At 45.6% G+C, this 14394-nt stretch overlaps 1 protein-coding gene across 2 annotated transcripts; it reads left to right on the top strand.

The window, feature by feature from the left end:
- Positions 1 to 586: 586 nt before the first annotated feature.
- Positions 587 to 13587, top strand: CZH5orf63 (chromosome Z C5orf63 homolog). 2 transcript variants are annotated; one of them, XM_068423466.1, is made up of 4 exons: positions 587 to 684; positions 9483 to 9603; positions 11718 to 11774; positions 13139 to 13587. In XM_068423466.1, the coding sequence occupies exons 2-4, from the start codon at positions 9487 to 9489 to the stop codon at positions 13316 to 13318; spliced, it is 354 nt and encodes a 117-aa protein (XP_068279567.1). In that variant the 5' UTR covers positions 587 to 684; positions 9483 to 9486; the 3' UTR covers positions 13319 to 13587. The 2 variants fall into 2 exon arrangements, with proteins under 2 accessions (XP_068279567.1, XP_068279568.1); XM_068423467.1 differs by lacking the exon at positions 587 to 684 and adding an exon at positions 942 to 1230.
- Positions 13588 to 14394: the final 807 nt, after the last annotated feature.

The raw sequence follows: 14394 nt of genomic DNA, 5'->3' as shown, positions 1-14394 counted from the left end.
TAGGCTTTAATGATACCCTCTAATAACGGGGGGGTGTCCATTATATCTAGAGGAATTCCTTTGTCAGCCTGAGTGGGTGGCCAAAATCCAGGCCCGGCACACCCATCCGGGATGGAGGAGATGATGAGGCAGCTGGCTGCTTTCTGATACACAACGGAGGGCATGGAGTAAAAGAAGCAGGGGAGCTCAGTGCGGCACAGGCCGAGCCTGCAAGCCAGAAACCCTCTCCAGCAGACAAAAAGGGGCGCCCAGTTCTGGCTGAGCTCCCAGCTCCCGGGAAGCCGGGGACAGCGCCGGCCGCAGGGGCTCCTCGGGCCCGGGGAGGACATCGCAGGAGCCCGGGCAACCGCCTCCCGCCGGCGAGGCCTGTGAAGAGTTGATTCTTACAGAAAGGAGGGACATCTGGGAGCCCCCGGGAAGGGGCTCAGGGCGCCCGCGGGGCTCCGCCGCAGCTCTCGGGGAAGCCCTGGGCGGAGGGAGGGGAGCGGGCGCGGGGAGGGGGCGTGGGCAGGCGCCCAGCAGGGGGCGCCCAAGCGGCGGCGGGCGCTGTTTCCCGCCAGGCAGGCCCGCCGAGGCCGCGCGTCCGTGCCGAGCGGGGCCGCGCCCGCCGCCGGTCGGAACTGCGCGGGAGCCGGCGCCGCGGCCCCGCAGGGGCGGAGGGAGGCGGCAGGCAGTCGCGGCGAGGTGGGTGTCCGCAGCCGCGGCTCTTGCTGCGAGCCGAGCCCGGCGCGCGGGGCCCCGTGAGCGGCCCCGGCCCGCCCGCGTTAACGCCGGCTACTGCCGAGCGCCGCGCCGGGCCGGGCCGGGCCGCGGGGCCTGGGCAGCGGCCGCAGCGGCCTCCCCGGCGCTGGCGGTGCAAGCGCGGCGGGCGCGGGCCTTGGGGCGGGCCGGGGACGCAGTCTACCGAGTTCCCCGCCGGCAGCGGGCCTGAGAAGGCCGACGCAGAGGGCAGAAGCCGGGCGGAGGGAGGCAGGGTGGCCGGGCGCCGCTGCCTGAGCCCCGGCGAGCCGGCCCTGGCGAGTCCTTGCGCTCTCTTGGTTTCTAATGGGCTTTGACTCTCGCTATGTGTAGAGGGCATTACCGATTTAGAAAATACCATTAAAAGAAACCGGCCTTTCTCCTAACGGGAGGTAATGGGAAGACCTCTGGATACAGTCTTTACCCGATTTGGCTCACCCCTGGCCTTTGGCGGGGGAATGGATCATTTAGCTGAAAAGTTTTCAAATTGAGGTGTGTAAAACAGGCTTTTAAACTCTATCATAATTTTACTTTATGATAATGGTCCATTGTATATGCAAGTTCTTTAGTCTTCAGAAATGGTCTCGTGGCCATTACAGCAACCTATTAAATGTTTTTTAAATTATCTGAAAATTTGAGTACGGGCCTTGGACCAGAGTCTAGAATGGATACCTCTGGAGAGATGACTAAACAAAATTTGTTGCATGTTAGGATGAAATTATATTTTTAATCTTTTCTGGGATGGAATACAATGGGTTTGTATTTCCGGCACTTACCCCAGATTACTGTAGTGTGGAGGAGAAAATGTATAGAAATTATGCGTTGGTTGATATGTAACATCACCTCATAGAAACAAGTGGTGTTACTGATGACGTTTTTGAATTTTGAGTTGATTTAAAAGCCCAGTTCTTTCCTAAAGACTTTCAGAGTTGCATGTGTTTGCAAAAAGAAGTTCAAGATTTTCCTGTATTTTGCATACCTCCTCTGAAAGGGCGGGGTAAAAGCCTTGTGGGGATCTCAGGAACTGCAGGATTTGGTGTCCCTACTCACGCATGCTCCTTGGTCTTTTCCTGTGGCACCCTATTTCTTGTTCAGCATCTCCCTGGTAAGTAATCAAAGTGACAACAGCAGACTGCCAGCAAGTTTATTTTCCTTGATGACCATAGCTGGTTTTGAACGAAGGACAACAGAAGAAGGCTATTTTAAACCACCACTGACTTGGGCCATCAGCACATGTTCTTACATTTGCATCTGCTTGCTTTCCCCATTCTCTTTCAGTTGATATTCCTTTGTCATACAAGAATGAGGATTAAATGGAGGGTAGGAGTCAGTTTAATAGACACTTACAAAGTTTCTTTAAGACAATGGCTAGGTCATTTTTAATGTAACATTTTCCGTGTTCCTCATGTGTTACTGTTACCTTGCAGAAAGAGCTGTGATTTGTCCAGGTGATCCCCATCCTCTGCCAAACGCAGGTTAGGGTTCCAAAATCAAATACTACGTGACTGTAAAGTGTATGCAGACAAATGCCTGCAAGTTCTTAATAATTTCATCCTTGTGTCTATGTATACAAATCCGTGGAAAACAGGACATAATCGTGTCCACATATGTTGATGATTATGCATATAAGACATTCAGAACCACAGAGCAAGTGTATATTAGTGACTTGAAGCCATTACGTAAAATATATAGCGTCATTAAAATGCACATAGTTGGAGAAGAAATCAGCCATGCTTGTCTTTCTTTGATTGATGCTAAGATAAGGTTTATACAGATAATTATGTCATCTAAATAACAGCTAGTTTTAGTGTCACATTTTATTTTTCCAGCAGATGAGGATTTATTAGATGATGGAAATTCTATTAACAGGAAATGAGTCCAATTTGGCTTTGCAAAATACAGCATGGGCCAAGTCCAGACTTAGAAGCATCATTTGTTAAATCATTCTGTAGCATTGTAGTATAGGGGAGGGTAAGTTCTGAAGTTTACAAGCATCCTTCTTTACATTTATGTTGTTAATTTTCTTGTTCAAACAAATCTTTATAATTACTTGGGGGTAGGCTAAAGAGAGCTCCAGAATAATAATGTTGAAAGATATTGTGTGTGCTTTTAGTGTTATAGTTTCTTCATAGCAAAAGACAGATACGATACAGATGTGAGCAGGACGTGAACGCTATGGGACATCTGTGCGACACTTTCCTTTCATTTTGTCAGTCATGAAACTGGCATGGAAGTGACCTCTTGTGTGAGCCGACACAGACAGGACGCAGGAACAGCCACAAGACCACGGATAAAATGCAAAGAGCAAATTTATTCCCGTTACCTCGCAAACTGGGGGATCTCCAAAGCAGCACCCGGGGCAAAGGCACGCAAGCGGGGACGCAGGCACCACGTAGCTCGGTTCCTGCTAGAGAGAGAGTGAGAGATTCCAGGCCTGCTGCTTTCGCCTGTATATCAGGTGTTTCTTGCAGGCGGTAGTTTTCCACTGCGCTTTGATCTTTCTCACAGCAGGGCAGGAATCTCAGGCATGAACAATTAGGTGCCCCTGAGTCATCACAGGCCTATGTTATCTGAATGCAGATGTTCTACTTGTCCAGCACACGAGACTGAACAAGTTACTAGTATGATATATGTGTTTTTCGACACCTCAGGTGCAAGTCACTTGAGCGTGTTTACAATCCTCCTCGCCAATCTTCCATTATATTCCCACACCTCTGCATTCCAGAAATGTTGCTCAGCTTAGCGCAGGCTGGTGTTAGGAACCCGCTTGTTCACACAGTTGTAGTGTTCGTGCACTAAACACCTGCGTGGCTCTGGAATGCTGTTCAGACAAATTGAGCTGCTGCAATAGATTTGCCTGATGAGTGATTTGATCCATAGCAGCTATACTTAACTCTTCACAATATTAGAACCCTTCAGTGTTTGTGCAAAACCACTGCTATTTGGACTTATCCATGACCTTAATCCAGTAAAATAAGATTAGTAAATTCTACTGATTTAAAAGCAAATTTCTGTGGGGGCAGAGCCTCAGTTGCAATCCTGTGAAGCTGAAGTTGCACCATGCTTTAGCCCAGGTTGAATGCTGCAGGCCCAACTGCTCTCCTTCCTCCTGATGCTGTCTGGCCACTGTGGGCTTCAGAAGCATAGGGAAGTCAAGCTGCATCATCTGTGCTGTTGAAACACGATGCCATCTGACTGTCTCACCCTCCCTGAGGGCGAGGTGTCTCTGATGGAACAGCAGAGCATGATGGGCCTGAATGGAGACTGGCGAATTAGTCCTTCGAGTCTTTGTAACTGTCATTACAGTATGGCCTTAGTATCATTCTACATAGGTGAATAAATTGACAGCCAGGACTCTCTTTTCCTTAGGTTGTTTGTAAAAACATTCAGCCTTATTATTAACAGCCTTATTATTAACATTAGCCTTATGCTAACTCTGGAAACTATGAAACTGTTGCTTCAGTAGTAGTACTGGTCAATGAAGATTTGCTCCTGAATTCCAAGATAGTGTTGCTTATAATTATTTAAAATTGGTAAGGAAGTAAGACACTATGCTAGCTTATTTCTTTTTGTGAGATCTTGAAGCTTAGCTATTGATATTGTCTTATTCATTCCCCTTCAGTTCATGTTTTGGTAGGAGTTGTCCACTGGACTCAAATTTACGAGTGAGCGGAGGGATCAAAAAACGGAGTATAAAGGAGTGAGCCAGAGCCATTTTATACACATACGTGTATACATGGGGGAATAAGATACATGGAAATCTAGGCTTTATCCATTCTGCTGTTCACAGAACAATTTGGGGGCATTTTCCTTGTTTTGAAGGCACAAAATTTGGCTTGCTATGCTGGCAATAAAAGCATTCATTTAAAAACTTGCCAGAATGCAAACTATTTGTTTTGGCATTTTTATCTTGCATGTGAGCAGGCTGACATGCTGCAATTTTTTATGCCAAAAACACATTCATTCTGGGCACCTATTTACCGTGGATGCAAAAATTTCTAAGTATGACTGAGGCTACTTACTGTCATCCAGATTTGCATTTTTCCAAAAAGATTCCAAGCTTATTTTTGTATTTATTATGTAAAATCCCAGACAATTAGATTTCCACCTGCCTAAGTAAAACAAATGCAGTAGCTGCCAAGGACTATGACCAATGGCAGTGTGTGCTGTGCCAGTCACCTGTAACTTCACTGTGACAGTAAGCATACAGCTCCACCCCTGCAGCTGACTCTTCATGGTATCAAGCCTGACACGACAGTTGAAGAACCCTTTCTGTCCCAAACTAACCAGTAAACCCAGAGCCCATTTGTTGCAGCATACTCTGTTTTAGACAACTTTATTTTTATGTGGTCAAAGAAAAAAAAAACAGATTCTTTCCTAGCATCTGAAATTTTATAATTCAGGCTATAATTTTCAAAGAGTAATACCTTTTCTTTGTATTTCCTCTGTTGAAACTTCTTCTGGAAACACGGCAAGTTACCCAGTCTTCTGGAAAAAAAAGGTGTCTTTGACAGTGCAGTAAGGCTGGTGGAGCAGTGTCATGTCACCCATTAGATTTTTCTTGTGGTTGTTGCTTAGAAACATATCAATTAAGTAGCCTTAAGTTTAGCGCCCACTGCAATGTTTTGTTCTGTCTTTGCGGTTGTGCTGGCTAAACTGCCTCTCTCAAAAATGTGTAATATTAATACTGAGAAATTCACTGAATGCATTAAGCTTTTTTTTACTGAACATCCTAAAACATGCTTATCATTTGCAATGTAGTCCTTCTCACACTGAAGTTGTTTAAACTTGTGCCATTAAGTCATGTGCTTGTGGTTAGCTGTAGTTAGTAGAACTACAGGTAAGTTCACACAATCACAGAATCACAGAATCAACCAGGTTGGAAGAGACCTCTGGGATCATCGAGTCCAACCGTTGCCCTGACACCACCCTGTCAACTAGACCATGGCACTAAGTGCCATGTCCAGTCTTTTCTTAAACACTTCCAGAGATGGTGACTCCACCACCTCCCTGGGCACCCATTCCAATGTCTAATAACCCTTTCTGAAAAGAAATTCTTCCTAATGTCCAACCTGAACCTTCCCTGGCGAAACTTGAGGCTATGTCCTCTTGTCCTATCGCTAGTTGCCCAGGAGAAGAGGCCAACTCCCACTTCACTACAACCTCCCTTCAGGTAGTTGTAGACTGCAATTAGGTCGCCTCTGAGCCTCCTCTTCTCCAGGCTAAACAACCCCAGCTCCCTCAGCCGTTCCTCGTAGGTCAGACCCTCCAGAGCCTTCACCAGCTTGGTCGCCCTCCTCTGGACTCGCTCCAACACCTCAACATCTTTCTTGAAGTGCGGGGCCCAGAACTGAACACAGGATTCAAGGTGCGGCCTCACCAGTGCCGAGTAGAGAGGGACGATCACTTCCCTAGACCAGCTGGCTACGCTATTCCTAATAGAGGCCAGGATGCCATTGGCCTTCTTGGCCACCTGGGCACACTGCTGGCTCATGTTTAGCCGGCTGTCGATCAGCACCCCCAGGTCTCTTTCCGCCGGGCTGCTTTCTAACCACTCTTCCCCCAGCCTGTAGCGCTGCGTGGGGTTGTTGTGGCTGAAGTGTAAGACCCGGCACTTGTTCTTGTTGAACCTCATGCTGTTGGTCTCGGCCCATCTATCTAACCTGTCCAGATCCCTCTGTAGGGCCTTCCTACCCTCCAGCAGATCGACACTCCCACCCAGCTTGATGTCATCTGCAAATTTGCTGAGGGTGCACTCAATCCCTACGTCTAGATCATCTATAAAGATATTGAACAGCACCGGCCCCAGAACTGAGCCCTGGGGAACACCGCTAGTGACCGGCCGCCAGTTGGACTTTGCCCCATTCACCACCACTCTCTGGGCTCGGCCATCCAGCCAGTTTTTAACCCATTGAAGAGTCCACCCATCCAAGCCCCAGGCAGCCAGTTTGTCTAGGAGGATGCTGCGGGAGACAGTGTCAAACGCCTTACTGAAGTCTAGATAGACTATATCCACAGCCCTGCCCTCATCTACTAAGTGGGTCACTTTGTCATAGAAGGAGACCAGGTTGGTCAAGCAGGACCTGCCTTTCATGAATCCATGTTGGCTGGCCCCAATGCCCCAATTGTCCTGCATGTTGTTAAAGAAAATTGGCAGAGTCCGGGTCTCTAGGTTTGCTGGTTTTATTAAACAACTCAGAGTTGGACCACCACCGCAGTGAATGGTACCTGACTCAAATTCACTATCGGTTTATATAGAAACTAATAATCAATTACATCATAAACATTTCATAAGGTGCTGTTAATAATCCACTAACTATTTCAATTCCTCTTTCTTCCTTCATCAAGAGTCCACAAAAGTCCATTCTTTTCCATTGGCCAGCTGATCTTTATGTTCTGGTTCCGCTCCGACTCCGGTCGACACCCCGTCCTCAATGTTCTTGCCGTGATCAGCGTCCTGTCCTGATCCAGGTTGACCAGAGTCCGGTTCCCACCACCAGCGTCTCCTAAATATTCAATCTTAAAAACAACTAAAGTTATATTTAGAACCTTATCTATACTAATTTTTATTTCTAAGTGTCCTATATTTCTTTTAAGGTAAAGAAAAGGTTAACCATACATCCCCTTTACTAAAATCATCAGAAGGTAATACTTCTAGGCCTACTCCTGCTTAGCTACTCATTAAGCTTTGATTGATGATTTGTTCAGTCATAGGTCAGGATTACACAAGGAGCTCTGAGAACAATATTCATGGATTGTGAAAGCCCACCTGTGTTTATTCAGATAGACTTATATTAATTATTCTATTCTTCATTCTATTTCACCCTTATTGATCCTTGTCTCCCTAACTCATAAGAACTTTTACATTAATTATGTGAAAATTTCTATAACAATGTGCTGTGTAATGGCACTCAGGATGATCTGTTCCATCACCTTGCCTGGCACCGAGGTCAGGCTGACAGGCCTGTAGTTCACTGGATCATCCTTCCAACCCGTCTTGTAGATGGGCGTTACATTTGCTAATTTCCAGTCAGCTGGAACTTCTCCAGTTAACCAGGACTGCTGGTAGATAATCGAGAGTGGTTTGGCAAGTTCATTTGCCAGTTCCTTCATTACTCTGGGGTGAATCCCATCCAGGCCTGTAGCCTTGTGGGTGTCCAACTGGCACAGCAGGTCACTAACCGTCTCCTCCTGGATTACGGGAGGTTCACACAGCCCCCCGTCCCTAACTTCAGGCTCTGGGGGCCGAGTCTCCGGAGGACAACCGGTCTTGACATTAAAGACCGAGGCAAAGAAGGCATTGAGCACCTCTGCCTTTTCCTCATCCCCTGACACTACACTACCCTCCTCATTCAGCAAGTGGTGGAGGCTCTCCTTGACCCTCCTTTTGCTGTTGATGTATTTGTAAAAGCTTTTTTTGTTATCTTTGACTGTAGCAGCCAAATCAAGCTCTAATTGAGCTTTGGCCCTTCTAATCTTCTCCCTACACGACCTGGCAATGTCCCTATAGACCTCCCGAGTTACCCGACCCTTCTTCCAGGGCAAATAGCCTCTCTTTTTTTCCTTAAGTTCTAGCCTAAGTTCTCTGTTTAACCAGGCCGGTCTCTTTCCCCGATGGCTTGTCTTCCTACACACCGGGACAGCCTGCTCCTGAATATTTAGCAATTCCCTTTTGAAGCATGTCCAGCCTTCCTGGACTCCTTTGCCCTTCAGGAACAATTCCCAAGGGACTCGGTCCACCAGCCTCTTAAACAGGCTAAAGTCTGCCCGGCGGAAGTCTAAGGCAGAAGTTCTGCTCTTGCCCCTCCTTACTTCCCCCACTATCGAAAACTGTAACATTTCGTGGTCGCTATTCCCAAGACGGCCACCTGAATGGAAACTGAATGGAAACTGAACAGAAGCAGTTTGGCTTTATGTAAAAGGGACTTGATTCTCCTGGTGTAAATTCTGATGTCAAGCATCACACTGCTGATAGTCTCCATGCAGACTCTTTTTTTCTTCTGTTTTTTGCCTATCAGTCCTAAAATGCCTTGTAAAGGTCCCATTAAGACACACGTTTGGAGGAAGCACTGTTGTTATTAGTGTTATGAATAGACTCCAATATGGCACCCTTCAACAACACTAAATTTACTTAAACAGTCCCAAAGATATCATAAACCCATCAACATCTTTCATAAATTAATTTGCTGTTGCAGGGAGGACTCAGGGCAATGTGCATGCTTTTAATATTACCATCTTAAATCGTCTTGGCTGCAGCTTTTTATTCACTGCAGAAAGCATTATATTAATATTCTGATTAGGTACAGATTAGTTTTTGATGGAATAATTTTGAGTAAGTAGGATATGTCAAGCACTGCAGCAAGATTACTGAGGTTCAAAGCACAGCACTTTGCATTTTGTTAATACGTAATTCTTAGTGGTATCTATGCAGTTGAAACAGTGTAATGCATTTATGTGAGCATTTGTGTTAGGGAATTTAAAACAGGCATTTCAGCAAGAAAACATAGTGGATTTTTTTATAAATGGAGCTGCGCTTACTGAGCTACACAGTGTTTCTGGCCTGCTGCATAGTAAACCATTTTCTGATTAATGTGTTGATACTGTGAACATAAAAATCCTGGGAAAATGGTTTGATTGTGTGTATTTTAGAACTGCGATTGAAGTATCACATTTATGTTCACATTAAATTTCATGACCCATAACTTGCCACAAAACAATTGAACATCTTATTTTTGCCTTAACAGGACGATGGTGCTTTGTTTCCTGAGCAGAACACTGCAACTAGTAAGACACTCATCCAGTCCACTGGGGAGACAACTCTGTTCAGCCAGAACAAATAAGCCGGTGTTGACTTTATTCACCAAGGTAAAAATTGTTTACAGAATAAAGCTAGGCAAGACTGCGTATTTATCAGCTTTGATATACATGAATCCCAGATGAAATGGCATGGCCATGCTTTATGCGCCCTTCAAATTTGTGTAGTATTGGGCATTTTTCTTTGGGGGTGTCTTTTACACCAGACTTCACAGCACAGTCCTCCTCTTATTGTAGCAAGCAAGTAGTTACAATCAAGAAATCAAGATTTCAAGATACTTGTGTCTTGGTGACACTACGGTCCATTTACTAGTTGAAAATTGTTCTCTAACTGCCAGTGTTTCATCCTGGAAATGGAGAACAAAGATGAGTTGTTATACATAATCTGCCCAGGACAAGTATCAACAGCCGAAGTAGGCTTTTCAAAGTACTCTTTCAAAGCACTGTTTAATTTCAGCACTACTTGTGAGACTGAAAATATATCCAAGTAGTGTTGGTGGAGCACGAGGGAAAAGTAGATTGTGTTTTGTCCTCTTTTTGCTTTATTGGCTGTGTAACGCTAAGAGGAATAAAATGCAGGCAAACGTTTGTCTGTGGCGTGAGCAGATAGGATTCTTAAGCGGATTTAGAAAACAGATATGATGAGCGGGAATGATCATTTGTGAACTGTCACCTTCCATGAATTGTCATCAAGAGCCTATGTTATCTGCAGAGGTCTTCTGCACTTTTAGACAGGATGGCACATGGCAGGCTGTGCTGCATTTATGCTGTTGATGTGGCCTTCAAGAGGAGAGTAACTAGTAATGCAAAGCACTGAGAATGTTGACATCAGTATGGCGGTATTCGTTGGAGATGGATACGATTAAAATAATTTGCTCCTCCTGCAAAATGTTTGTTCATTCCACCCCTAGCCGTAAAGGAGTGTTTAAAATGTGTAACATATGAATAGAAAAGCTCTCTACAAGCTGAGGGGAACTGAGTATGTCCTACTTTAACTGTAAGGAGCCTGCCACGTTACAAAACTGATGTGCAGGACTCTGGGACGTTCCTTTCAGTCTCCAATATCAGGTATATCAGTCCCTCCAAAAGCAACAAGAACACAGCCCTGTTGATCTTTAGCATCTTGCATAGGTTTTCAGAGCCTAAGGACTTGTCTGTGTGAGAAAGACAGTTTAGATTAGATGTGACTTACTTAAAAGTAGAGTATTTAATCCAAATTAATTCACACACAGGAAATAAGAAGTAGCTGTTTCAGATCTAGGAAGACTTTTTTAAGTGGGAGGGAGAAGGTCTTTTCCAGCTGTGAGAGGTATTTCATGGCAGAGGGACGGAGCCACCACCCTTCACCACTGTGTACTTTGCTATGTGAATTATAGGCCAAATTCTGCCATTACAAACACTGAAGCAATATGCCTTCGTGTGAGTCACTTCTTCAGGTACGCACTGCTCTAATGATCCTGATGCGTGATCAGCAGAAGTCAGCTGTATCACTGTAGTGGAAGACCAGGGAGTTTTCAAAAATTAGAGGTTTTCTTTGACCCATCACAGGTCAAAACACTGCAGCTGTTTGCCAGTTCTCCCTGCTGGAAGTTACTGTCCCCCCAGCGCTGCAGGTTAGAGGATCACGCTTAACTCCTTCCAGGCAAAGTCAGACAGGTTATCTTAAATTACCTTCTTTTGCTATTTGAACTGACCCAAGTGACTCTATCTGAAATAGATTAGAAATTACTCACATGACTTCCTCATTCCCCTTCTATCAGGGGAAATTCTTCTATCAAGTGTTGTACCCGCAGTTGTTTTCAGCTGGTGGTAGCAATGCTTTGAATATTCATTGCTGCTGACCAAAAGGAGGGGTCTGTGCATGACCTTCCAAACCATGCCCTTGAATCAGCAGTTAAAAAAGCCATTGAAAACTGCTAATTTGCACCATGAGAAAAATAATATCAAATGGGAAATAATTAAATTCTGTGGCTGAACAGTTTATTTTCTTTTCATCCACGCTGCACTCATAAAGTAAAGATATAGGCAGCAGTAAGACATGGTGGTACGGGGGAGGGAACCCATATTTAGTAATGATCACTCCTGTCTTTGTATGTTACTTCACAGTGCAAATGATCTGTGTGGTTTACTGTATGCTTTAAGTTGGTCTGAATATTTTCCTTTAGAAACCATGCCCTCTATGTGATGAAGCAAAAGAAGTGCTTGAGCCATATAAGAGAAGGGTAATGTATTGCAATTCTAAATACATTTTCCATATAGAAAGAACAGTTAATCAGGATTCTTTCTTTGTAAAAGAAAATGGCTTGGATTTCACAGAATCACAGAATCACAGAATCAGCCGGGTTGGAAGAGACCTCAGGGATCATCAAGTCCAACGGTTGCCCTTACACCACCCTGTCAACTAGACCATGGCACTAAGTGCCATGTCCAGTCTTTTCTTAAACACATCCAGAGATGGTGACTCCACCACCTCCCTGGGCAGCCCATTCCAATGTCTAATAACCCTTTCTGAGAAGAAATTCTTCCTGATGTCCAACCTGAACCTCCCCTGGCGAAGCTTGAGGCTGTGCCCTCTTGTCCTATCGCTAGTTGCCCGGGAGAAGAGGCCATCTCCCACTTCACTACAACCTCCCTTCAGGTAGTTGTAGACTGCAATAAGGTCACCTTGGAGCCTCCTCTTCTCCAGGCTAAACAACCCCAGCTCCCTCAGCCGTTCCTCGTAGGTCAGACCCTCCAGAGCCTTCACCAGCTTGGTCGCCCTCCTCTGGACTTGCTCCAACACCTCAACATCTTTCTTGAAGTGCGGGGCCCAGAACTGAACACAGGATTCAAGGTGCGGCCTCACCAGTGCTGAGTAGAGAGGGACGATCACTTCCCTAGACCGGCTGGCTATTTACTTGCATTTGTTATTCTTTCATGGGTGACCTCTTCTTCAAGACAATTTCAGCACTGATTTCCATAAAACTCATTATCCAAAAGCATTTTGCGAGAATGCTGCTCAAATAAGTATTGGCAAACTAAACCAATATGCACCTTGTCATAATAGTTTTTAAAACCACTGCTTTTGTAAATACTGTTGCCTTGTCTGATAGAGGAGTTTGCAACTTTTATGAGGCAGGTCATGATATCATTTGGGAAGGATGTTAGTAAGTGAGGCTTCAAATATTTGAACTATATGTGATTGCAATTTTTGCTGTTCTTCAGCCAGGTTTTGGTGTTTTTCTTGAAGGAAGGAACTGTTAACAGAAGCATTAAGAGGTGTTGCACTCTGCTGCCTAACAGGCAGCTGTTGCATTGCCAGCTGCGTATTTGTTGTGGTTGGTGCTCACAGGAGAGTGGTTCTGCACAGAGGATCAACAATATCGTCCAGGACTAGGGAGAGACTCCTTTGTGGGCATGCAGTCAAGGGTTGTGGATACATGCATTTTGTACCCACAAAATGGACAAGTGCCTACAACATGGAAGAATAAATCCAAAAGCACCAAGAAAACAGCCTTGCATTTCTGAGAAAAATAGTGATCAAAAGACAAGCAGGTATTGTTTTTCAGTGTCCAGTAGGTACTAACATGTTTCTTTTCTGTCACAGTTTATTTTGCAGGAGGTGGATATTACCCTTCCAGAGAACTCAGCTTGGTATGATAAATACAAATATGACATACCTGTGTTTCATTTAAATGGGAAGTTCCTAATGAAGCATAAAGTAGACATACAAAAGTTTGAGGACCAGCTTAAGAAGATGGAGTTGCAAAATGATGGAAACCAGTGAAGAAAATGCAGCTGCTCTGGTATGGATCTGAAAGGACTGTGCAACATAAATTGTGTGAAAAAAGCAGTATTAATTATCTGGCCTTATGTTTCTTAGAACATATGGTACCAGCATCCTAAAAAACTTGAGTGATTTGTATTCTCTTTTGTATTAATCATCCAGCCCAGCTGCACCAGTAGCAACCTTTTCTGTACCATTCCTTTGCTGCTACCCTAGGCTGGCTTTTCATTGACAGAATAAATGCTGCTGCGTAACAGCAGATAAAATGTGTTTGTGTCGGGTTTGCATGGCAACATTTCGGTAGCAAGGGGGCTACATGGATGGCTTCTGTGAGAAGCTGCCAGAAGCTTCCCCCATGTCCGATAAAGCCAATGCCAGCCAGCTCCAAGACGGACCCGCAGCTGGCCAAGCCCAAGCCCATCAGTGATGGTGGTAGCAGCTCTGTGATAACATATTTAAGAAGGGGGAAAAAAAAAACTGGGCAACTGCAGCCAGAGAGGAGTGAGAGTATGTAAGAGAAACAACTCCGCAGACACCAAGCTCAGTAAAGAAGGAGGGAGAGGAGGTGCTCCAGGTGCCAGAGCAGAGATTTTCCTGCAGCCTGTGGTGAAGACCATGGTGAGGCAGGCTTTCCACCTGCAGCCCATGGAGGTCCATGGTGGAGCAGATATCCACCTGCAGCCCATGGACGACCCCACACCAGAGCAGGTGGATGGGCCCAAAGGAAGCTGTGACCCCGTGGAGAGCTTGTGCTTGAGCAGGCTCCTGGCAGGACCTGTGGCCCCATAGAGAGAGGAGCCCATGCTGGAGCAGGTTTGCTGGCAGGACTTGTGAGCCCATGAGAGACCCACGCTGGAGCAGTGCGTTCCTGAAGGACTGCACCCCGTGGAAAGGACCCATGCTGGAGCAGTTCATGAAGAACTGCAGCCTGTGGGAAGGATTCACATTGGAGAAGTTTGTGGAGGACTGTCTACCATGGGAGGGACCCCATGCCTGAGCAGGGGAAAAGTGTGAGGAGCCCTCCCCCTGAGGAGGAAGGAGCGGCAGAGGCAACATGTGATGAACTGACCGCAACC

The sequence above is a fragment of the Nyctibius grandis genome, chromosome Z (assembly GCF_013368605.1).
Source record: "Nyctibius grandis isolate bNycGra1 chromosome Z, bNycGra1.pri, whole genome shotgun sequence".
Classification (NCBI taxonomy): domain Eukaryota; kingdom Metazoa; phylum Chordata; class Aves; order Nyctibiiformes; family Nyctibiidae; genus Nyctibius; species Nyctibius grandis.
Note: the sequence above shows the minus strand (reverse complement) of the source record. Positions and strands in the feature narration are given on the sequence as shown.